Source organism: Berghia stephanieae, chromosome 4, assembly GCF_034508935.2.
Source record: "Berghia stephanieae isolate SIO BIC M18660-M18661 chromosome 4, UCSD_Bste_1.3, whole genome shotgun sequence".
Classification (NCBI taxonomy): domain Eukaryota; kingdom Metazoa; phylum Mollusca; class Gastropoda; order Nudibranchia; family Aeolidiidae; genus Berghia; species Berghia stephanieae.
The window spans coordinates 5,121,062-5,147,786 of NC_088363.1; the positions used below are offsets into that span (position 1 = coordinate 5,121,062).

Genomic DNA, 26,725 nt, shown 5'->3' on the forward strand with positions numbered 1-26,725 from the left:
AGAGGTTGACATTCAAGCAAGTGGTGTGTTACTGTTTCATTGGGGTGTTGACATAGGGGGCAGGAAGGGGATGTGTCTTTTGTAATTTTGCTTAAATGGTTGTTGAGCGGTATGTGTTGTGTTCTGCGGGTTTGTCTAAATGAACAACAACACAATGTGAAGTCAGTCCTTGAGTTTTATGTATCGTCATGGCAAAGCATGATTGCATAGGGAACTGGCTGGGACTCAATTATGGGTTTGATTTAACATTGTAAAATGGGTATTCCCATTAACATTGAGGCAGTGTGGCTCAGTGGTACAATACCGAAGGTACAGAGTTCAAATATCTGCTTGAGCAAGTCACCTCGCCCAATCTCAATTTGTGACGCTGCACTGCGGCTGATGCCTGGGTTATTCTAGTCTTCCCTAATAGACCCTTTAGACAAATTTCCCATATGGGATGAATAAAGGGAATGTTAAGATATTTATTACTATTTATTGGGTTTTTTTTGTTGTTGGCTGAAGAAGGGTTTTGAGCCCGAAATAATCGGTAATTTTGTTATTTTTTGAAGCTGTTATATTCATTTTTGTTTCTTACTTTTCAGTCCACAACTTCTGGCAGCTTAGAATCACTTTGAAAAAAAAAAAGACCCATACCAATAAAGAACTCAAATAAACTAAAACTGGAATTAACATTACCTCTTTCAGTTGAAGAACGCTGTTGATACAATTTGCATTGGAACCATTGATTATATTTCCGCTGACAGATTCGCTCTCATTGATTTCGTATTGTTCCTCATTGAATGAACTTTGTGGCTTTCTGCCTCTCGGCACAGTTTCTTCAATGCCACCACCACCAATCAGCTGACCAGTCTGCTCAAACTCAACATCATCATCGCCATCTACTGAAAGACTAGATATATTTTTTTCTGATTTATTCGATACAACGTGCTGCTTATCATTGGTAGAAATTTTACTTTCCACTGCAGGATTGTCTATATATGTTTTATCATGACGAGGTAGATTTCTTTCACAAGAGACGTGGCCATCATCATTATTATCAAATATTTCGTGATTCTCCGCTAAATCAAATTCATCTAGCTCTCGCACCGCATGCCCATCATGGCGTTTCTCGTGATTATCTACAAGAATAGATCTAGTCTTGTCCTCTTCGCATACAGTTGAAGGACTTTCTTCACAAGACATCGCATCATCTTGGTGTTTATTTCGTTTTTCTGCCAGATCTTGTTCATCTTGACCTCTCACAGGCAGACGAGACAAATTTGACCTAAAAGATATTATATCATCATCATTTTCATCAATTGTCATGTGATCGTCTTGATTCTTTTCCATCTTTTCACGTGTAGTGAGAGGATTTTCCTCACACGACGTCACATTCGTTTGTTTCTCTGCAAGATCAAATTCATCCAAATCACAGCAGTCATCAGTGACTTCGTGTTCCTTCGCTAATTCTGCAAGAATCTTCACAGTCTGCGAGTGAGAGAATTCTCCCTGCTGCTGCATTTGGGATGACGATAAGGATGATGATGATGTTGACGGTGACGAATGTCGATGGACGTTACAATTCTGATACAGCAGCTGCCGTTGCGGTTGTGGAAATTCGAAAGAAGGCTTGGAACTTGATGGTGACTGGATTGTTGAAGGCTGGCGGGGGGGGGGGGGGGGGGGAGGACAAAAGATGCATTCATATTTTCATCAATCCTTGAGTGACACAAGAAAGAAAACTCATAAAATATTAACATTCCACCAATAATAACAATAATACCACTGGAATTTATTCCATAAAAGTAGAATTGAAATAATTAATATGAATATCAAGAGAATTGGCAAATTAATTTTCTCAATATATGTATTATGGATTAATTTAAATAAATATCAAACGAAAAAAAAAAAAAAATTTTAATTGAGCTTTATATAGCGCAATCTCCACTAAATGTGCTCAAAGCGCTTTACATTAAAATAAGCAAATGATCTTGTCAGGCAATATTCATAAATTTTGAATCACTCCGGGGAGCCGAAACTAGCAGCTGCTAAAAAAAGAAATTTGTCCTCACATTGTGGATGTTGCTAACACTGGTTGCTTCAGGGGCCTGTAAATCAGCTGGTCCAAATGATTTCCCACGACCAGGAATTTGTGAACAGCGTCTCAGTTTACTTCCGGGAATGACGTTGCTCACGGACACAGCGGGCATCAAAGCATTCACATAGTACTGCAACAAGGATGATGATGATGATGATGTCGATGTATCCACCTCTGATGGAGTTTGAAGTGATGTTTTGGACCAAAGGGAATCTGACCTGGTATCCTTTTTGATTTTAAACGAGGGTGTCTTGGACAATTCATCCTCAGGACTCTGCAAGATGAAAAAAAAAAAAAATCAATGATAAAACTTATCATTATAAGATTGTAATATTTATAATGAGCTTCTCTCTCTAAAAAACACATGGGGATTTCCTTATCTTAAAATTTTATTATCATACTAAAATTAAATTTCTCGACTTTTGACTTCTTAGGATATGATATCCACTTCTCCATCTTTATATAATAGGGAAAATGTACCATTCATTATAATTGAAGAGCACAGGGGAAAAAACAACATGTTCACTTTTCAAAACCTCTGTAATTGCCCCCCTTGAGTGATGTCTTGCTATCCACAAGCAACATTCCTACAAACTCCTGAGTACACGAGGGAGTTAGAAGATAGATCGTCGTGGAGGCATATGATAGACAACGTGCATACAAGTGCAGGCCATAGATAAGAAAGTAAGAGTGAAGTCCAAACTTTTCTTCTATAAATAGAACAGCGGAAAAAAATTACAACCATTAAAGAGTTCTGGTTATCGTTTTACCGCTATTCTATTCATAGAGGGAAAGCACAGACCCCTATCAACAATCAAAGGGCAATCTCAAAAATTTCAAAATGTGGACATCTTAGGGTTTTCCCCCTGTACTCTTCAACAATCATAAGCTCTACTACTACAAGTGAACATCTTTAAAAGCAGTGCAGTATATCTGTTGCATTGCGTTTCCACAAAGCTAGTTGCTTGGTTTTCATATGTCTCTGCAATGTAAAATGCTTGTGCTTAACGAGTATTAACTACCACAGTACCTGGCATTAAATTAAGAGCTGTAATCAAACAAAACGGTATGAAAATTGCATTTTGACAAACTTTGAACTTTTGTGTAACCTAAATACTCAATTCTCACCAATCAACTTCTAATATAACGTGGCAATCATATGAAATCACACACATAAAATTATTTTTTAAAATTTAGCTTTCATATAGCGCAATATCCACAAAACAAACCTACTCAAATCGCTTTAAAAGAATCTCTAGCCAACAACAACATTTAGCATTTAGGACAGTATCATAAGTACTGATTGTCTTTCTTATGCTGTGGCTAGATGCCGTGACCCCCATTGCAGAATCTGGGTCAAATATGGCGTTCATGATAAATATGACGCTAACGTCAATGGGACACAATACAGTTTCACTAGGTAAATCAGGACTTAGAATAATCACACACGACACAGACAATTGCTAAATGCCTCCCAGTAAACTTGTATACACACAGATATTATTCTAACACAGAAAAGATAGTAAATCCTTGTCAATGAAATAGATGAAAAGTGATCAACACGAAAACGTTGCATAAAAGTGATAACGAGACGCATCGCATCCTCCAAATGGCTCCGCTCCTATCAGCATTTAAGTAGAAGTAATAATTTGAATACTAAAAGGACAGAGATGCCAACCTAGCCTTTTGAGAACCCATATTTTCGAGACCAAAAACCTGTATTTTAGGACAAAAACCTGTATTTTAGGACAAAAACCTGTATTCACTGCGCCGTGCAGATTTCGATATCAGCGCGAACAATAGCAAGGCAAATTATCTCAAGAAATGACAGAAAGACACAAAGAAAATAAGTTCTTCTGCATGAAAACACTTTGCGTGTTGTGATCGTAATTTCGTGGATTTTTCACTTCAACCAAATCCTGTATTTTTCATGATAAAACCATATGCCCGTATTTTGGAAGAAAAACCGTACAGAATACGGGAAACCTGTACTGGTTGGCATCTCTGAATGGATAATGATAACGCCCCTTGAATGACGATCACCTTGTTGAATAAAAGGGAAGACACTTGATTTGAAATTCTCTCAATCGCCTCCTCCTTGGTCAGACTCAAAAGCAACAGTTTAGACTTCTCTCTAAGGAAGAAAACAATAAATGAAATGAAATGAAATGAAATGAAATAAGATAAAAATGAAGAATTTTCTTTATCCATGGTCCACAAAGCAGTTAGAAAGACAAAGTAGTTAGAAAGACTCAAAGTAGTTAGAAAGACAATGTTTAAAGACAAAAGTAGTTGAAACAAAGTATCAAAGACTAAAAGTTAGAAGACTAAAGTTTAGAAAGACTATAAAAGTAAGTATTGAAGATGAAAAAAAAGATAGGTCAAGAGAGAAAGACTAAAAGTAGTTAGAAAGACTAAAAGTATGAGTATATTAGAAAGACAAATAGTAGAAGATAAGTAGTTAGAAAGACTAAAAGTAGTTAGAAAGACTGAAAGTAGTTAGAAAGACTAAAAGTTGTTAGAAAGACTAAAAGTAGTTAGAAAGACTAAAAGTAGTTAGAAAGACTAAAAGTAGTTAGAAAGACTAAAAGTAGTTAGAAAGACTAAAAGTAGTTAGAAAGACTAAAAGTAGTTAGAAAGACTAAAAGTAGTTAGAAAGACTACAAGTCGTTAGAAAGACTATCTTGTATCAATGTTTCTGAAAAGTATTTATCAACGCTCTTAATTTCTCGTTGACTCAATTATGTGACAGCGTGGCTCAGCGGTTCGATCTTTGCTTCGTACCCAAAAGGTCCCGAGTTCGAATACCCACTACATTGTGTGGCCTTGAGCAAGTCACCTTGCTTAGCTCAGTTTACGGCACTGCACTGGTTATTCCAGTCTTCCCTTGGAATAGACTCAATAGAGACAAATGTGACCCTCTGTCTCAAAACGGTATTATGTCGGAATGATTCAGACGCCAAAAAGTGAATTTTGAGATAGAATGATGAGAAATCGGACCTTAGAAGTTTTTGTAAAGCAAGAAATAGTATTTATACTCCAGCATGACGTACAGAAATTAAACCCAAGTTTGATAGTTGTGGCAAAGAATTCAATTTCCCTGACCGAGTGGATCTCGACATAATACCGCTTTGACACGGTGGGTCACAAATGTCCCCTACGGGATAAATAAAGGGAATCAAAAATTTTTATTTTTTAAAAACTTTCGTGGTATGGAATAAATGTTGGTAATCAGCCTCTATTTTGTACTTGCACTATTACACTATCTGTCACTGCTTACTTCTGACAATTGGGAAATGCATGTATAATAAATAATAATTATGATAGCAAAAGTAATGATGATGATAAAAATAAATAAATAAATAACAATATTAATAATAATAATAATAATGATAATAATAATAATAATAATAATAATAATAATAATAATAATAATAATAATATAATAATAATAATAATAATAATAATAATAATAATAATAATAATAATAATAATAATAATAATAACAATAATAATAATAATAATAACAATAATAATAATAAATAATAAATAATAATAATAATAATAATAATAATAATAATAACAATAATAATAGTATTCACAGCACACAAAAAATCCCCCAAAAAACTAAAGGCACAATATATTAAAAAATAAAATTAAAACTTACTGCTTGGTTTTCTTTCCACAATTTGCTTTCTTGAGGGTTTTCTGGACAGCAAGTCTTCCACTGTCACCTCGAGGTTGAAATTCTTCCATCGACGTTGACAGAGCCTTTGCCAGTTGTACATCCTCAACAAATTTCCTATCAGTGAAAAACACATACAAACGATTTATACAAACTGATAAACATCACTAAGTTCTCTTCATACCCGTTGAGAAAGAGTATTCCAATAAGTAAAGTGGGAAGGTGTGGCTAAGTGGTCTTGTGGTTTGACACTCGTTTTCGGACGGAGGGTCCTGGGTTCAATAAACGACATACTTGATAAAGTCGGGACAGTTGGTATGTCTGATTGTTTGTATTTAAGGATTTTACGGCACTTGCAACACATTAAGATCATATCAACACCAGTAAAAAGGAAGAAAATGTGACAGTAAAAATTTCTAGACTTACAATTAAAGCACAAAAGAAAAGGTAAGACAAAGGGGAATTGGTTCAAATAGGGAACAGATTAGATGTAGATTCCAAGAGCACACTATCAAAGTACTTAGTTTGAGATCACCTAAAAGTCTCATCTAGACACAAGCACAGGTCCCAACTAAGAGGGATACACTCAAATGTTTACAAATCTTATGTAATATACAAAACAGTGCAATACAGTGCATAATAGAGAGATGATTTACAATACAAAAAATATCATCTACCAAAACTATAACTAAACATTTGACTGTCTCCCTCCCAGTTAGGGTATCTGGCCTGGGCCTGGACAAAACCAAGTAATGTCATTCCAAGACAAAGACAGAAAGCATGTTGAAAAACAGATAACGGGGGATAGAAGACACAGCAAGTGACCTCCTGCCTACTATGGGAGGTCAGGAACCCCACCCAGAGGCAGGTCTGAGATGGAGCCAGAAAAATGAAATGGAGAGAAAGATAAAGTGAGTAAATGTGACTTGTATATAGGAGAATCACACAAAACAAACGACGTTTCGGCCTTTGCCCTTCTTTGTAGAACAAATATCGTATTTACTTGAAGAAGGCCAGAGGCAGAAACGTTGTTTGTTTTGTGTTATTCACTTATATATGAGTCAGATTTACTCCCTTGTGAAATGAGATTTTATTTTTTTTATAATGTAAAGCGCCGCAGAGCATGATTAACGTGGATGTTTAGGCGCTATATAAATTCATTATTTACCATTTACCTTTATCTTCCTCTCCATTTTATCGTCTCATTTAGACACCTCTAGTTTTTAGAAAAATGAAAACCGACAAATGAACATTAATTCATCTTTTATACACTCTTTTCTCTTGTGAAGTAATTTCCATACTTATATTCCATAAAATTAACTTACGACGGCTTTTTTGCTCCCTTCGGCTTTGACGGCTTTGCAGGAACTCTAGATTGAAAATGCACAAAAATTTTCAAAATAAAATTAAATCTGATATTCCCCGCTCAACTAACTAGAAAAAGGTGTTTAAAAATAATTAGATACGAGGAAAGGCAATGCAGATGAAGGAAGAAAAAAAAACGCCCAAAAACCCCACCCTTCTCAAGTTAAAATATAATACAGATGAAAATTTTGGGCAGTATTCCCTAACAATGCATTTATTTCAGTCCGGCACTGCATTCCCTCTGAGTCTCCATACAGAGATGCCAGATGATCTTTGAAAAAATCAAACCATGAAAATAAAAAAAAATAAAAAAAAATTCCCTTTATCCATCCCTTAGGCAAAATTTTTCTCTAGGGTCTATTCCAAGGGAAGACCGGAATAACCTAGGCGTCAACCACAGTGCAGCACTGCAAATTGAGCTAGGGTGAGGTGACTTGCTCAAGGTCACACAGGGCAGCGCAGCAACGGGTGATCAAACTCGGTACCATTCAGGTACGAAGCAAAGAGCGTACCGCTGAGCCACACTGCCCTTATTATGAGAGGATTAACTAAAACAAACTGTTTTTTTTTTGTTTTTTGTTTGTTGCTTTAGGTCTCTTCCAACACAATTGAGGTTATATGAGAGACCGCTGAAACAAAAAAACAAGCAATCTAACAAAAATAGTACAAATGTAAATCAAAATCATAACCTAAAGATATCATAAGCTAAACTATAAATAACCAAGAACAAACAGGCAGAAGATTTACAGAAAAAAAAAAAAAATCCCCTGTCAAAAATACAATCACAAACCAAAGAAGCAGGATAGGCTAGTAACGAGAAGAAGAAACGACATCCCTATCGGATCGTACACCCATGCGAACATCATAGGTATATGATTCAAGGGTGATGCTCCCATCCAACCACCCGCTAAAACGAACTGTAAATGAACAAACAAAACCATCTGTCTTAACTCTCCCCTTACCAATGCAAGTGTAAGGAGCCTTTGTGACATCATTTCCAATATTATCTATTATTATTTCTGCCTTGATAAGAAGGACCTTCAGTGGTCCAGTGGGCTTCTTCTTTGAGTCAAGAAAATCTACTGAGGTGTGAAATGAGATTTGAAAAAAAACCCACAACTTCCCCCCCCCCCCCCCCCCCCCTTCCGGAAAAAGCCAGAAAAAACAAACGTTGTCATCCGTGTTTATCTCACTACATTTATGCCTTCCCAGTATTTTAAAAAACATTAAATTCATTGTATTCAATCATTATCATGCATTGCATTCAACGATTTTTCTACTTAAATCTTTGACAAAAGTCTGTGATACAGTAAAAAACAGGACATCAACGTCATTCAAAAATAAAAGTCAAGAATATTCAATTTTAAAAAATTATCATGTAAAATCGTACAGTACTTGGAAAACTAGACCAAAAAAGCAAAACAAAACAAACAAACAAAAACAAAACAAAAAGAACAAACCACCAGCTAACCTGAAATCTTGAGGCAAGACACCGACATCAAGTTGGTTGTGATATTCTTCTCTCTGCTGACCGATGAGACTGCAAACCTGCTCCACACTCATCTTGTTAGCTTTGGCACACTGCTTCAAATGCCTTGCCCTACTCTGTACCATTCAACAACAAAAGTCGATAAATAATAATAATAATAATAATAATAATAATAATAATAATAATAATAATAATAATAATAATAATAATAATGGATCTTTATTGTCCATAAATATGGCAAATTGTCATTTAGTTACACTTGTTATAATATCATTATAACATTGAACATATATTTCACTCCTACTTTCTCTCTCTCTCTCTCTCTCTCTCTCTCTCTCTCTCTCTCTCTCTCTCTCTCTCTCTCTCTCTCTCTCTCTCTCTCTCTCTCTTTTTCTTCTTCTTCTTCTCTTTCTTTCACCAAATTAAATAACATATATACATAAATCCTAGTTTCGTTGCACCAGTCTCACCAAGTCAAAAGTGATACTAAGCTGCTAGAAACTGTGGACTGTAAAAATAAGTAAATGAACAAAAATGAAAATAACAACTTGGGAAAAGAACAAAGAAAAACAAACATCGAACATTTCAGGGTCAAAACCCTTCTTTAGCCAATAACAAAAACACCAAAATCATGAATACATCACTTAAAATCCAGATAGATGACAGAGAAATATTTCTATGCCATCTCTTTGGACTTTAAGCAGACCTGACTACTTAAAAAATTAAAAATTCTAAGTTTTTAGAAGATAAAAATTGTAGTCACTATAGTACACTTTATAGATCAACAATTTATTTTCACAAAGAATAAATAACATTTCAAAATCCTTAAAATTATGTACTCTAGCATCAACGGTCATTTTATAATAATAATAATAATAATAATAATAATAATAATAATAATAATAATAATAATAATAATAATAATAATAATAATAAATGTACATTTATATAGCGCTTATGCCAAAGCTTCGAAGCGCTTTCAATAAGTTTTAATGACTTTGATATACTCATGAAGTTCTGATATTGGAACCGAAAATTTCATAATTCTACGAATTTTCCTGCTTTAAGTGTTTTTCTTATTTTTCATTTTTTTGCTGAAAAAGGGTTTCGAGCCCAAAATGTTCCATGTTTGGTATTTTGTTCTTTTACCAAGCTGTTAAATGTGTTATTGTTCATTAGTTTTTATCGTCTCAAGAAGAGAGAGCGACCAAAGGAATAATTGACATACATCTACAGTTTGTAACTTTTTCCCACACATTGGACAACCCATCACAGAATTGCGGGCACTTTCTAGAAGTTTCTTGTACTCTTCCTCATCTTTGTCCTCACTTCGTTGCTCTTCAGTCTGAAAAAAAAATATGTTAAAAATGATATTCTTCTTGTAAGACATGGAATGAGATAAAAAAGTTCGCTCAGGATAGAGAAGGATGGAAACTATTTGTCTGTGGCCTATACCCTGACTCAGGGTCAAAATGGCAATGATGATGATGATGATGATTCTTCTTGTGGCATCGATGGTGAAGTGGTATGATTGGCTTTTGACATAGCAAAGTTAAGGAATATTGAGTGTGGCTAGTGACTGGTTGGGTGACAAAACTCTAGCTTGTCAATGCCATTGAATAATGTATTTTACACACACACACACACACATGCACATATAAATATGCATTCTATTAAAAACAGATTATCTGATAACAGACTGTGATAGATTTTGAATGACAACTAATTTGAAAAGGATGTGATAGAACACTTGTATTGTGAGAAATGAAAATTTTGCCCCCCATGGCCTGCTAGAGGAATAAATCAAACATCATGATCTTCACGATGAAAAAATTCCACCTTTTTTTGTGACCAGTCATTCTCACCCCTATTACAAACCGTCACCACATCATCATCCCTACCACCACCACTACTACTACAACTACCACCACATCATCATTCCTACCACAACTACTACTACAATCACCATCACATCATCATCTCTTAAGACCACTACTACTACAATCACCACCACATCATCATCCCTACCACCACTACCACATCATACCTACCACCACTACTCATAACCACACCATCCTAGCAACACTAATATAAAATAACACCACATCATCCTACGCACACATGCTAAACTACCACACAATCACTGCTACATATACACACTACACTCACATCCTACACCACCACTACTACAACACCACCCATCATCCTACAACACTATTACTACAACTAACCACACACAATCCATACCACCAACTACTACTACAACTACCACCACATCATCACCCCTACACTATAACCACACCACATCATCATCCCTACACACACACTACTACTACAACCACCTCACACCATCATACCTACCACCACTATTACTACAACCACCACCACATCATCAACCCTACTACCACCAGATCCCTACGACCACTACTACTACAACCATTATCCCTACCACCACTACTATTACAACCACCACAACATCATCCCTACCACAACTACTACTACAACTACCATCACATCATCATTCCTACCACAGCTACTACAACCACCACCACACAATCATCCATATGACCACTACTACTACAATCACTACCACATCATCCCTACAACCACTACTACTATAACCACCACCACACAATCATCCATACGACCACTACTACTACAATCACTACCACATCATCCCTACCACCATGACCACTACAACCTACACCACATCATCCTCCCTACTACAACCACCAAATGTTGTAATTACACTTTTCACTTTTGAAATTCCACCGAGTCGTGTCAGAAATTGCTGCGAGACAAATTTTTATCGCATCTCAGTAAATTTGAGTGAAATTCAAATTTATAGGTTATGGTCGCATGGATGGGTCATGATCTTCACGATGAAAAATGTCCTCCTTTTTTAAAACCAGTCATTTTCACCCCTGATATATATATATATATATATATATATATATATATATATATATATATATATATATATATATATATATATATATATTTTGTTTTTGTTTTTAAGGGTTTTACGGCACTTGCAACACATTAAGGTCATATCAGCACCAGTAAAAAGGAAGAAAATGGGATAGTAATAAGTTCTAGAATTACAATTAAAGCACCCAAGAAAAGGTAAGACAAAGGGGAATTTGTTTAAATAGGAAACAGATGTAGATTCCAAGAGCACACTATCAAAGTACTTAGTTTGAGATCACCTAAAAGTCTCATCCATACACAAGCCCAGGTCCCAACTTAGAAGAGGGATACACTCAAATGTTTAAAAATCATATATAATCTTTAAACAAAACAATACAGTGCATAACAGGGAGATGATTTACAAGGAAAAAAATATCATCTCCCAAAACTCTAACTATACATTTGACTGTTTCCCTCCCAGCTAGGGTATCCAGCTAGGGCCAGGACAAAACCAAGTAATCTCATTCCAAGACAAAGACAGAAAGCATGTTGGAAAACAGACATAGGGGGATAGAAGACACAGTATGTACCTCCCTGCCCGCTATGGGAGGTCAGGAATCAGTAAATTTGAGTGAAATTCAAATTTATAGGTTATGGTCGCATGGATGGGTCATGATCTTCACGATGAAAAATTTCCTCCTGTTTTATAACCAGTCATAGAATTAAAAATATTGTGCTATGTTTTTAGATATCTGGATGGATTGGCACCTGAATATTTGCAGGAACTGATAAAAAAATATGAACCCACTCGAAATTTAAGATCATCTCAGTCCCAACTTTTAAAGTTACCACCTCAAAATCCACTTTCGGTGAAAAAGCCTTTTCATTCATAGCTCCACGCCTATGGAACGCACTTAGTCCTCGGACAAAGTCCTGTGAAAATTTATCATCTTTCAGGAAATGTCTGAAGACTGAGTTGTTCCGCGAGGCTTATTTTTCGTGAAATAGATTTTGCTTTGATTTTGTTTTTTGTATGCATGCTTATTATGTGTCATGTAGTGTCCTGATTTTTAATTTTGTTGTTTTTAAACATTTTTATTTTTATTATGTAAAGCACCGCAGAGCACGATTAACGTGGATGTTTAGGCGCTATATAAATTCATTATTTACTACTATTACTATTTACTATTCTCACCCCTGATAAATATATATATATATATATATATATATATATATATATATATATATATATATATATATATATATATATATATTATATATATATATTTAAGAACATGTCAGCACAATAGATTTTTTAAAAATATACGAAACCTGGTCGATGCATTTGTTCATATGTTCCGCCCGAGCCATCAATCCAAACAGTGTGAGATCTTTTCCACAAAGAGGGCAATCCATTTTTTCCTGAGGTTTTTCTTCATCTCCTGAACCTGAATTCGTTTCAATTAAAAAAAAAAACAATCAGTTCATATAGTGTTGAAAGGGTGGGGAGGGGGGGGGGGGATGTAGTAAAGGTGGGTGAAAGGGTCAAATAATGACAGATTGAGTAATGAGGGAACCAAGATATTAAAAAAAACTGAGAATCATTATTCGTAATCATTCTGTACCGATTTAATGAATAATTAAAATTCTACAACAAACGGTCCTTAATTTAAAGGCTATGGATTGGGACTCTTTCCTGTACATGAAATTCTAAATTGGAAGAAACTTGAATCCTGTGATAAAGTTTGCTGAATAAACATTCAAAAAAGACTTAAAAGAAGACTTAAAAGTGAAAGAGGTTGCTAGATAACGATAACAATGATGATACAAGAAATGATATTGATATTGTGCTTGCGGCAGTTGCTGATAACATTTATTTAATAAGTTTCAAGGTATTTACTTTTAAGCTTTCACCAAGAACTGACAAAATTTGATGGCAACATACATGGAAGAGAAAAAGAAAGAGACAAAATGGTAAATGAAACCAACGAAACAAGATGGTAATACTAATAAATATTAGTCCAGAAGTTTAGGGTTTGACCCAGAAGATATACTCTTCAACAGTCGTAACATCACTTCCTTCCTAATGATGCATGGTAACTTAGTAACACTGGCTCAAAACTATCGGAACAATGGCAGACGCCCGTATGAAATATTTCTACGGCGAGCATAAAAGCGTATCCAGAGGGAAAAATTCATAAATTTGATCATGTTTTGACTTTTACATTTTGATCACAAGCCATATGAAAAGTTCTAGCCAGCGTGAAGAATAAAAAGTAATGATTTTCTTTGTTTAGAACCAAGATGGCCACCGTTTCCGGGCGGCGTGACATCAGACTACTGAATCCAATTGGCATCACGTTAGTTTTTATTTCCATGAAATATGACAATGTTCTGAGCCTCTCCTGGAAAATCCAGCTCAATCTGTCCATGGGAAAGAAAATTACACCCGTTAACTCCTGGCTGTATTCAACATGATGACTAGTTTCTTCCAAAGCAAGGGTTGTCGACTCAGGAGGCAAAATTTTACTGAACATTTACGGGAAGACATCGAAACCTCTATCTAAGCGCTGAACTCCAGTAGTAGTAGTAGTAGTAGTAGTAGTAGTAGTAGTAGTAGCGTATGGCTACACCTCCAGATTATGTTTGTCGATCCATGATGTCAAGTCATTTCCGGCTTCAAAGATTGTTTCGTACCCCCCTTCTAATTTTGTTACATTGCAGGACCAGATGATCGATGGTTTGCCGTGCCCCTTTGCACTGAACTCCAGTTAAAAGGCATTAGGTACTTACTTCTATTCCATTCGGCAGGTGACTGGAATATACTGAGATTTTAACAACATACTGAATTCCGTAAATTATATACGGAAAAACGGCAATTCTTGAAAAGCCTTTCATAGTTGTTCGCTGAATTGAACAGCATTTTGCTTCCCTTGCTTGACAGGAATGCTTGTTTGCTTACAAAAAAGCAAGTTCACTGCTTATGTGGAATTCTACATTCTACATAAATTCCTTTGCCAAAAGATTCACTCAGATTAAGATAAAGCTTGATCTACAGAATTATTACGGTTGGCATAACAAAACAAAACAAACAAAAAAGATGCTAGTAAGATAGTTCAAATATACATGAAAACGGAAATGAAAAAAAAAAAAAACAAAGCAAAAAGACAAAAACAAAGCAAAAAAGAAAAACAAAAAAAACAACATTTTTTTAAATGGGCAAATGTTTTGACATACCTTTCTTACTGTGTTCAAATCTTGCCTTCATACAGCTCTGTAGATGCGTCTTCAGAGTGGTCTGAGAAACGTCTTCATTACAGATGTGACATTTCTTCGAGCCCCTTCCTTTTTTATCATCCTCCTCCGACAATTCCTCTGCCGACTCCTTGTCTCTTAAACTAGCACTTCTTTGACATACCCCACCACTCCTTACAGAACCCTTCTTACCCTCTACAGAATCAGAGGCAAGTTCATCTTTGCTATTCTCACTTTTAACTTTCGCCCTTCTCGTTGCGAGTCTTGTGGTTTTATTTGATTTAATCTTAACCGTGGGTTTGCCAAGTCTTAATTGGTTTTCCTGTTTGAAGTCACTAAAATCATTTTCATCGTCTACAACCTCAACCTCATGAGAAGCCAATGCAGCAGCTTCTTTTCGACGAAGAGCCAAAGCTTTATCCAACAACTTTTTGGTTTTCTTTCTAACATCAGGGCTGAAAACCTGACCAAGGTTTCTCTTATCTGATAAAGTCACTTTTTTCACACGGTTCTCATTCTTTACAAACACATTATCATCACCACTCTTCCCCTCTTCCTCCATTGTTGATTATTAGAATATACTGTCGATGAAAAAAAAAAAAATATATATATATATATAGACATACAATCAATATTGGAATGATAAGATTTTTTAATTTACTTTGAAAAACATGAAATGGAATAGAAATCAAACTCTAGCACAGAACAACACAGTGCAAATGTAAACATGTTAATCATCTATATCTTAATAAAATTACGAGATATTTTGCAAATCAGCATATTTGTGCAGTTATGTGACCTTGTGATATGACACTTGCCTTCAGATCAAAAGGTCCTGGGTTCGAGTCCCACTCTGAATGGCCCATAGTTGAGTTCTTGAAAAAGGCTCTTTACTCACATTCTCTCACCGTACTCAGGTGTAAAATGATTTCCTGGCCTTTAACAGTGTTGTCTGTGTTGGAAAAATTGCAATACTGGCAAACAGGCACCATGTCTCGTCCCACATGTTAGTGTTACTGTCAGTTAGGGACCCCCTGTAAAGCGCTTTGAGCACGTTTAGTGGAGACTGCACTTTATAAAAGTTCAAGTTTTTTGTTTTTCTCTCACCAAATTAGATTAAAAATACTTACTCTTTAAAAACTATCTTGATTCCCCATTTCTTCCCCTCCCACTACACGATACACCAACAATTAAAACAATAGCCAATATTATATCAAACATTTATCTACAGCTGAAAAAATATCTCTCTGTTAGGGCCCCAAAATATGGAACAAATGCGAAACAAAAGATGTTGAAGACACCCTAGGGCGACCTTTGAAAATATTTCCATTCAGGAAGGCTTTATAGTAGTAGTAGCAGTAATAAAAAAAATAAAGATTATGCCCTTCGACCACGACATCATCGTCGCTGAGGCATTCCACAAAGGAATATTTAGATAATTCATCAAACAAGATGTCTGACGTCAACAGGAATCACCCATGTTGTCCAAAGTGGGCAAAATGGGGGTTAATAATCTTGCCCAAGGAAAAAACCCGAAAGTGCCTGAAGTGGGGCTCGAAACCCGGGACCTGCTAGGCCACAGTGCAATGCCGTAACCACTCAACCACCTCGCCCCCCAGTAGTAGCAGTAATAATAGTATTTGCAAAATCGACAGGTGCCTAAATGAGCCAATAAGATAAAGAGAGAAAGATAAAGGGAGTAAATGTGACTCGTATATATATATATATATATATATATATATATATATATATATATATATATATATATATATATATATATATATATATATATATATTATATATTACTTGAAAAAGGCCAAAGGCTGAAACATCACTTGTTTTTGTATTGTTCGCTTATATATGAGTCACATTTTACTCCCTTTATCTTTCTCTCCAATAGTATTTGCATTTTGTGTTACATATTGTCTTTGTATGAGTAGCTCCTTGGAGAACTATGTGGATTTTGCATGCTATATAAATTACTCAATAAATTACAATAAAAAAAACACAAAAAAACACTTGAGTTTTTATATAGCGCAATATCCACTAAATGTGCTCATAGCACTTTACAAGGGGTCCCTGACCAATAGCAACAGGCAACATGTAGAACGAGACATGACGCCTGTTGGGCGATATTACAATTTTTTTCGGACAGAGACGACGCTGTTAACGGCCAGGTACTCCTTTTACACCAGATGAGAGAATGTGAGTAAAGAGCTTTGTCCAAGGACTCAACTATGGGCCGAGCAAGGCTTGAACCCAGGACCATCCTATCTGGAAGTGAGTGTCATGCAACAAGACCACATAGCCGCACATTACATTAGAGTAATTTGTAAAATAGTAAATAGTAAATAATGAATTTATATAGCGCCTAAACATCCACGTTAATCATGCTCTGCGGCGCTTTACATAATAAAAATAAAAATGTTTAAAAACAACAAAATTAAAAATCACGACACTACATGATACATAATAAGCATGCATACAAAAAAACAAAATCAAAGTAACGTCTATTTTATGAAAAATAAGCCTCGCGGAACAACTCAGTCTTCAGACATTTCCTGAAAGATGATAAATTTTCACAGGACTTTGTCCGAGGACTAAGTGCGTTCCATAGGCGTGGAGCTATGAATGAATGAATTATTCCAAATATTCTTAAAATTCCCAACCTATTTTCTCTGTTCTGGCCCGTGATGGTCGTCGGCAGCTTGAGATTCGTACAACATGGTCTTGAGTTCAAAATACTTTCTGGCCTTTTCCATCTCGGCCTCTTGTCTCTTTATCCTTTCCTCAAGGATCTTCGGCCTGTCTTTCTGGTAGGTGTAACTATAGGATAAAAATAGATTTGAGTAAGAATAAGAATCATATTTAAAATAAAACACAACAAAACTAACCAAAAAGACAAAACCGAGCTTATATTATATTGTGCAATATCCGCAAAATGTGCTAAAATCATTTTACTACAGATCAAAAGCCAAAAGGGAACCCCAACATTTATGATGAGACATGAAGCCTGTAAGGACAATTTTGAAAAAAAAAATGTTTTGAAAGTCAAGTACCCGTTGTACACCTTAGTGCTGTGAGATAATGTGAGTAAAGAGTCTTTCCTAAGGGGTTAAACCAGAAACCGAGCAGTTTTAAGGTGAGTGTAATTCCACTTGATCACAAGGAATCACATTAAATAAGACGTGAAACTTATATTAAAGGACAAAATAAAAAGTATAAACAAAAGTAATTCAACATGCCTTTTAAAACTGCAATTCATATGAAAATACTACTTCAAAATGCGATTAGAAGTTGATCCAAGAGCTATCTACCGATGTAGAGAACATCTAAGCAAAGAGCACTTACTATAGTGGTATTCCTGGCAGTAAAAATACAGCAACAAACACAGCCCCGAGGTAGTGACGAATCTTGAGAGCTTTGGTTCCTTGAAGATAATTTTTCACTTTGATTTCTCTCAACACAATCATTTTTCTCTCTCTTCCTCTTATGAAATTTAACAACTAAATCAATTCAGTTGTTTGATTCCCATTGCATAGAAATCTGTGAATAAAAAAGTGTTAAAACTTCAGGCAACATAGAAAATTTGTTTTTGTTTGTTTTTAAGGGTTTTACGGCACTTGCAACACATTTAGGTTATATCAGTGCCAGTAAAAAGGAAGAAAATGGGATCATAAAAAGTTCTAGAATTACAATTAAAGCACTCAAGAGAATGTAAGACAAAGGGGAACTGGGAACAAATAGGGATCAGATGTGTACTTAGCTTGAGATCACCTATAAGTCTCATCCGGACACAAGCACAAAATCCAACAAGGAGGAATACACTCAGATGCTTATATTATACATTAAAAATAAATATAATAATACATAACAGAGAGATGATTTACAAGGAAAAAAATATCATCTCTCAAAACAATAACTATGCATTTGACTCTTTCCCTCCCAGCCAGGGCCAGGACAAAACCAAGTAATCCCATTACAAGACAAAGACAGAAAGCATGTTGGAAAACAGACATAGGGGGATAGAAGTATTGACCCCCCTGCCCGCTATGGGAGGTCAGGATCCCCACCCAGAAACAACATAGAAAAAATATATTTAAGAAAAAGAATATTTGTGTTTATAAGTCTTTTGATAAAGTAAATGTCTCATTCCTTGCTGATTCATTTTAACGCAAAACCTTAAAAAAAATGTTAATTTTAATCCAACTCCGAACTATCATCAAATTCCTTGATATAATATAAAGAAATAAATACGATTCCCCTCATTCTGCATTCCCTTCATTTATCCCAAGGGGGGAAATTTGTCTCTAGGGTCTATTCCAAGGGAAGACTGGAATAACTCAGGCATCAGTCGCAGTGCAGTGCCGCAAATTGAACTAGGGAGAGGTGACTTGCTCCAGGCAGCGCAGCTGTGAGTGGTCGAACTCGGTACCTTTTGGGTACGAAGCAAAGACCGGAATGCTGAGCCACGCTGCCCCCATATATAGTGGTGAGAATACGAGTAAAAGAAGACCAATTAAATTGACAGATTAGATTAATCTTTTACTTTTAACTTTTTTATTAATTATTGTTGACCCTGGGTGGACACCAGACTGATTAACAATTTCCTTGCAGACTGAAAAAAAGGTGGAAATGCCAGATTGATGTTTTGTTTCAAATTGTAAAAACTTCCATTTTGGCACGAAAAAACTGGAGTTGGCATCTTTCTTTAAAAATTTTCTTCTTCTGTTAAAAAAAAAGGATTTTTGACTGATATTGTATACAAATCTCCAATATGACACTTTTCTAGATCTTTTTTTTTCTTCTTCTTTCAGCTTATCTACATTTTGCAGGGCTGCCATAATGAATGTCACATTTCTATGCACATCCATTTTTGCATCATCTTCCTTCAGGTCCAGTTGTTTCATAATGTCCTTTACCCTATTCATCCATCTATTTTTTGGGTATCCCTTTTTCCTTTTCCCAACTAATTGTATATCCAATTCTTTCCTTCCCATGTACTCCCTCTCTCGTCTCTCTCCATCATGTCCAAACCATTTCAATCTGTCTTCTCTTATCTTTATTGACACATTCTTCACTGTAGTGAACCTTCATTTCTCATGTTATCTTTTCTTGTCCAGCCAAGTGACCATCTCACCCAGCCCTTTGTGGGGTGCAATCCAGCACCTTGTGAGGCCGGTCATAAGCCCGGATTAATGGGGAGTGTTTGCTCAGGAAGGGCATCCTGGCAGTAAAACTTACACCACATTTAGTAAATGAATGAATGACATTTCTCTAGATCATCTGCATTTTATTCATGGCTTGTTTTGGCATTTTGTGAAAAGATTATCTGGCCACGTGTCTGTAGATAATGGCCTGTGATTATCCACAGACGAGTCTGTGACGTTGAATATGACAGCCAAAATTTTGTCAATTGCCAAGGAGTGAGTCCTTGGTAGTTGACGGTTTATCAATTCCCAAAGAGTCAAATTGGAACTCTTCAGGTGCATGCAGTGATTTCAGTACAGCTTCGCTTTGCGAGCGCACACGAATCTTATCCAATCGTTCGACAGCAACAAATCATGTGATTGATGACTTTGTTGGACAAAAATCTGAATATAGATCGCTCCCATTCATGAGATGTGTGCAACAACATCGGTCCATGGCAGTTAATAGTAAATAGTTGATGATTTACCGACTGGCATGGTCCGTGACAAAAAGAGGAGAGAAGAGTAAATAAAAGAGCGACGGAGATAAAGGAGAACAGAAAGAGAGAGAGAGAGAGAGAGAGAGAGAGAGTGAGAGAGAGAGAGAGTGAGAGAGAGAGAGAGTGAGAGAGAGAGAGAGTAGGGAAGCAAAGAGAGACGGATATAGAGGAGAAAAGAAAGAGAGAGAGAGAGAGAGTAAGAGAGAGAGTGAGAGAGAGAGAGAGAGTAGGGAAGCAAAGAGAGACGGATATAGAGGAGAAAAGAAAGAGAGAGAGAGAGAGAGAGAGAGAGAGAGAGAGAGAGAGAGAGAGAGAGAGAGAGAGAGAGAGAGAGAGAGAGAGAGAGAGTAGGGAAAAAGATAAGAAAAAGGCGAAGAAGAAAGAGGAGGTCGAGGGAATGACACACAGTCACATAGAGAATAGTTATTAATAACATCACTCCGTTGGTGACACTAACGCTATTCCGTGGCAGTTAAATTCGCAGTTCACGAACTAACACGGTCCTTGGCTATTGACGATTTTGTACTATATTTAGACTTTAGATTTAGATTTAGACCACAACAACAAATGACAATGTATATCAGTTTCAGTATGCGCTTTGCTAAGAAGCTCACAACATTGCCACCCGGAAGTATATTGGACCAACACACAAAACTCTGTGTAGCTATGGACTTTTATATTTATAGTCCTGGATAATACAGTTACGTAGTGTTTTTATACGCCTCCTCTGACGGTGTATCTTAACGGATCGTTTTTATACACCTCCGTCACGCATTCCACCTAATTTCATCAGCGATATTGTGTTTCTGTATTAGGACATGGTGAAAGTTATATTGAGAGCCTCGCCTTTGGCCGACCAACCTCCGCTGCACGTCCAACTCGCCTTGAGCATGCATTCACGTAAAATATAAAGATTTTTTTTAAAAACCTACCTCTGTTTCAAAAACTAGCATCTTTCACCTTTCTAAGAAACATTTTGATTTTTCAGAACTTTAGTTCGTTAAAAAAATACCGGCCAATCTGACCCGTTGAGTCGAATGAAAACGAAATTTTGTTGTTTACACGGTTCAAAGGAAATGTCGTAAATAAGCTTTCATGGACTTCCTGTGTTGTTTTTACAGTGTCACGTGACCGTTTTGAGAAATTTGACGTCTGCTACAAATAATTAGACCGGTAGGGGGTAGATATTTTCGTTGGCGAAGAGAAAAAGTGAGTATTATTTCTTGGACTTGTAGAGAGGCCTAGGGTCCACCAGCAGTCAAGTTGATTGAATAAAAGAAAAAAAAGGCCTTTTTTATCCGCCGCCACCACCACCGTGAGAGTGGAGGGTGAGGGGGGGGGGGGGGGTGTTGCATGAAGACGAAAGGGAGACGTGGTGACCTTGGGTGACGTAGAGCATCTCAAGGATGCTGGCAGCAGTTGCAGGTGTTCTTAACCCCTTAACGGCGAAGCTAATTTTTTGCTTTTAGATAATAGTTTGCTTTTATCTTTATCATTGTTAACGGGGAATACAGCGTTTCCACCAAGAGAGCAGTCAGACTATCGCAACTCGGACTTCAATTGTCTATAATCGTTTTGCCGTTACTTGTCTTTTGATGATAGAAGATTTGGTGTTAAGTCAAAGATCGAATTTCGCCGCTAAAAGGTTGCATTGCTACTGGATTTGCTCCCCCCCCCCCACTTTTTTTTTCTTCTTTTTTTTTCACCTTAGTATTGTTGATTGCTATTTCCTTTTTTATGATTAGCAAGTGCCGTAGGAGTCTCACAGGATGCAGGAGTACTGCAATTAACCCTTTGCCAGTGACACTGATTTTTTTTGTTTTCAAATAATAGTCTTCATTTATATTATTTTTAACGCAGAAAAACAAAAACGTTTCCACCATAAGAGCAGTAAAGAATATTGATAAAAAAGCGCTTTGAGCACGTTGGGTGGATATTGCCCTATATAAAAGCTCATGTTTTTAAATTGTATTTTGTTTTTTGTCTTTTGATGAAAACGGTAAGATTTTATTTTTGGTCCAAGTAAGATTGATATTCGCCTTTAAAAGGTTAAGTTGTTTTTTTTTTTTTTCAGGTTTTTGTTTTTTTTTTCAAATGCCTAGTGAGAGAGAAAAAACAAAACAATCATACATGTATCTGCAAACAGCAGAACGTTTTCATTTTACAATGAGATGGGAAGGGGAAGGGATAACATTATGACAAGAGAGAGAGAGAGAGAGAGAGAGAGAGAGAGAGAGAGAGAGAGAGAGAGAGAGAGAGAGAGAGAGAGAGAGAGGGGCGGGGGAATGGGGGGGGGGGGGAAAGGAAGGGGGAATGGGAAAAGATGAAAGAAACAATGGGTTGCCTGATGGGGTAGTTAAAAGGAATGTTACAGCGGTGTTCACGGAGCGTACTTCGTGAAACTTTAACCTTTTACAGTGACAGTTTTTTTTCTGCAGATTGCTTATGCAGAATAAATCGTTTCCACCAAGAGAGCAGTAGTAAGAGTATATTTCGACTCGGGCTTCAATTAAACTATAAATCGCAAAGCTTTTAATGATAACATTAAGACTAAGATCTGGAGTTTGGGGAGTGTAAGATGGAATCTCGCCAATAATGGTTAAAATTGTTTTGATTTTTAAAAATATAACACACACACACACACACACGAGCGCGCGCGGTCACGACAGCGAAGACCATCTATTGCATGTGTTGCAACAAATCAGTTTACGTGTACGTAGATCCTGAGGCGAGATGCCCCGTTACCGTGTACGCACCCCCCCCCCCCCCCCCCCCAAAAAAAAAAAAAAAAGAAAGAGACACACACACATACACACACACGCACATACACACACACACACACACGCGCACACACACACGCACGCTGTCTCGCATCCGCTACGAACTAATTTTGCGCACCAATTTTTACTGCACTAATGCACCAAATTGCATTTGGTTTGGCCACTTGGCCTCCTGTAACCAACTGTTTGGCTTCCTCTGACTTTCCCCGTTATATCGTTTTACTCTGGTACCGGTAAAACTTATTTTATTTGGCAATCTAAATATCTAAATGCAACACGTGCTAACGCCACAGATTGCATTTGCTAATGCTTCTATATATACGAATTTTCCTTATCCCATCTAAATTGTTTAACAAATCTAAAGAGTTTTCGCGAGGCTAAGGTGGGTTTGGTGGTATTTGGGCTCCTGCGAGGAATCTGGCCTCTTGCTATAGCTAGTTTGGTCTCTTACTCAAAAATGATCTGGCAACCCTGCCTGGCTAGGCGGAACCTTGATAACAGAAACGGGACCCAGGCGATTTCGCGAGGAATTAAAAATGAAAACAATTAGGATATAATTTCAACACAACTTTTGAAATTCATCAAGGATTGTCCATTACCGAATGTTTTTTGATAGAAAACAAATGCATCTTCAAATCTAAACTGCTTTTGACGGTAAGCGGTAAGTTTTTATTTATTTTTCTGTCCAAACGAATGATTTGTCCTGGTTATAGAAGCTAAGTATTGGTAACACCGGCGCAGCTCTCTTGTGACATCTGTAGGATATTTTTGTAAATAACAAGCAGTGTACAACATTGGACAAGACTGGTAATGGTCGATGTGAATGTTGATAATGCAGAAAATCTAAGTGGCAGTTAATGATTACCTGAACACAATTTTCGAATTTCGCATCAATTAAAAAAAATGAAAGCTAGATGGATGTAGAATTTATTTGATGATCTGACAATTGAAAATCAAACTTGACCCTTTCCTTTTGTAACAGAGGGGGAAACTCTTCAAGAGTGAAGTCTTGAAATTTGCATACTTCCATCCACTTTCACTTTCATTTTCAACGAAAAGTGTTCAAATTCTTTAGCTTTATTTTCACATTTCACATATCAATCCCTAGTGGTGACGTCTTATTTATATCCCGCCCGAAGAAGCCCTGATAAGGGTTAATGTCTGGCATTTACATCCTCAAAAATGTTTACAATTTTGCTCAGATTTGGAGTTTAGCTGCATCTGAACAGCTGAAAAAATGGGATGAATCAACACTGCAGAAGTCTCTGAATTGGGCAAAGTATTGTGAAAAAGTAAACTTGTACTTTTGTCACTTGTTTGTTTTTATTTCATATTTATAAAAATAAAAGTGCAGGAAACGTTTCGAAAATTTACAATTAAAATTATTTTTTTCAAATTCACAGGTTTATTTAGTAGCCCTAGTCAATTGCCAATATAACTCATACTCATACATGAATATAAATATTTCCAAATAACAAATCAAAGTCAAAGTAAATAATAAAGCAAAACAAATAATAATCTTAATAATATAATGTAATAATCAAGTTATTTTTAAATTTTATTAATAGATTAATAGACACCTAGATAACCACGCCTGTCGGACAGCCGTCATAATGTAAACAATGGCAGTGATTGGAAAATACCCACGGTTCTACTGCTCGATCAAAAGAACCAACACAGAAAACTATGTATAAACGTAAACATTTACCATATGATCGAGAAAATCGTGCGACGACTAGTCACCTATCTGGCCGCATAAAAACAATAACAACGACCAGAGATAGGTCGATTTCCTTGTTTATAAACAACCAAATATGTTTGTCCGAGCACGTGTGAAGGTGTGTCACAAATTCTATGTTTTGATTGGTCAAAAATCTACTGGTTAATTGTTGGATATAATATTGGATTATGAATTAACAATTAGATAAAATCATTTTTTAAAAAAAAACCAAAAACACTTGACTTTGTGGGCATCAGATATAACTAAAAAAATTTCACATTTCATGAAACATAATAAAATACAACGATGATGGTTTTTTACACTGTACTATGAGCTTTGTTTACAGATGGTTTATATAGTCATGACATATTATTACAGCAAAAGTACTACAACTACTACTACTACTACTACTACTACTACTACTACTACTACTACTACTACTACTACTACTACATACTACTACTACTAACTACACTACTACTAACTACTACTACTACTACTACTACTACTACTACTACTACTACTAACTACTACTACTACTACTACTACTACTACTACTACTACTACTACTACTACTACTACTACTACTACTACTACTACTACTACTACTACTACTACTACTACATACTACTACTACTACTACTACTACTACTACTACTACTACTACTACTACTACTACTACTACTACTACTACTACTCTACTACTACACTACTACTACTACTACTACTACTACTACTACTACTACTAACTACTACTACTACTACTACTACTACTACTACTACTACTACTCTACTACTACTACTACTACTAACTACTACTACTACTAAATACTACTACTACTACTACTACTACTAACTACTACTACTACTACTACTACTACTACTACTAACTACTACTACTACTACACTACTATACACTACTACTACTACTACTACTACTCATACTACTACTACTACTACTACTACTACTACTACTACTACTACTACTACTACTACTACTACTACTACTACTACTACTACTACTACTACTACTACTACTACTACTACTACTACTACTACTACTACTACTACACTACTACTACTACTACTACTACTACTACTACTACTACTACTACTACTACTACTACTACTACTACTACTACTACTACTACTACTACTACTACTACTACTACTACTACTACTACTACTACTACTACTACTACTACTACTACTACTACTACTACTACTACTACTACTACTACTACTACTACTACTCACTACTACTAACTACTACTACTACTACTACTACTACTACTACTACTACTACTACTACTACTACTACTACTACTGCAGTGTCGTATTATAAGTTTAAGGTTAATGGAATGAAGTGCCCTTGTAATTTGAATTATTAAAAACAGTCACCTGTCAAAATATAAATTTCATAGCATTGAATGATTTAGACAATATGTTCATTATACGTTCATTCAAAAAAATATTTTTCTTTCGATCAATAGTGATTGGGGAACACATTATTTTTGGGATTATTTGTTACAAAATTGGTCTGGGCTTTGATTCTCTGTTAAAATACCTAGATACCTGGATACCTGTGTATAGAGCTTTTAGACTTGGTGTAGTCTCCTTCGCTCCTCCTCATCTATTAATGATTGGACCAATTTTTATAATTGAACTTGTTTCCTAGGATGTTGCTTATCTCCAACTCTGCTTTGAATTTATTCAAATTTTTTGCTGATACTGTGGTTTCTTGTAGTTTAT

The 26,725-nt window shown here is 36.0% G+C and overlaps 2 protein-coding genes across 2 annotated transcripts in view; one reads left to right on the plus strand and one right to left on the minus strand.

Moving 5' to 3' along the window:
- The window catches only part of LOC144969934 (uncharacterized), a 40,577-nt gene extending 22,988 nt beyond the window's left edge, over window positions 1-17,589 (minus strand). The window contains exons 1-10 of the mRNA XM_078909017.1: window positions 17,454-17,589; window positions 14,767-15,365; window positions 12,862-12,977; window positions 9,848-9,964; window positions 8,602-8,735; window positions 7,091-7,135; window positions 5,748-5,882; window positions 4,124-4,214; window positions 2,055-2,354; window positions 679-1,644 (exon numbers count right to left, since the gene is read on the minus strand). Coding sequence (XP_078765143.1) covers window positions 679-1,644; window positions 2,055-2,354; window positions 4,124-4,214; window positions 5,748-5,882; window positions 7,091-7,135; window positions 8,602-8,735; window positions 9,848-9,964; window positions 12,862-12,977; window positions 14,767-15,346 — 2,484 coding nt within the window. The 5' untranslated portion in view covers window positions 15,347-15,365; window positions 17,454-17,589. The remainder of the gene's footprint in view (window positions 1-678; window positions 1,645-2,054; window positions 2,355-4,123; window positions 4,215-5,747; window positions 5,883-7,090; window positions 7,136-8,601; window positions 8,736-9,847; window positions 9,965-12,861; window positions 12,978-14,766; window positions 15,366-17,453) is intronic.
- A 6,692-nt stretch (window positions 17,590-24,281) lies between these two features.
- LOC144969939 (uncharacterized) overlaps window positions 24,282-26,725 on the plus strand; it is a 16,473-nt gene continuing 14,029 nt past the window's right edge. Inside the window, exon 1 of the mRNA XM_078909024.1 lies at window positions 24,282-24,545. The gene's annotated coding sequence lies outside the window, so the exon portion shown is untranslated. The remainder of the gene's footprint in view (window positions 24,546-26,725) is intronic.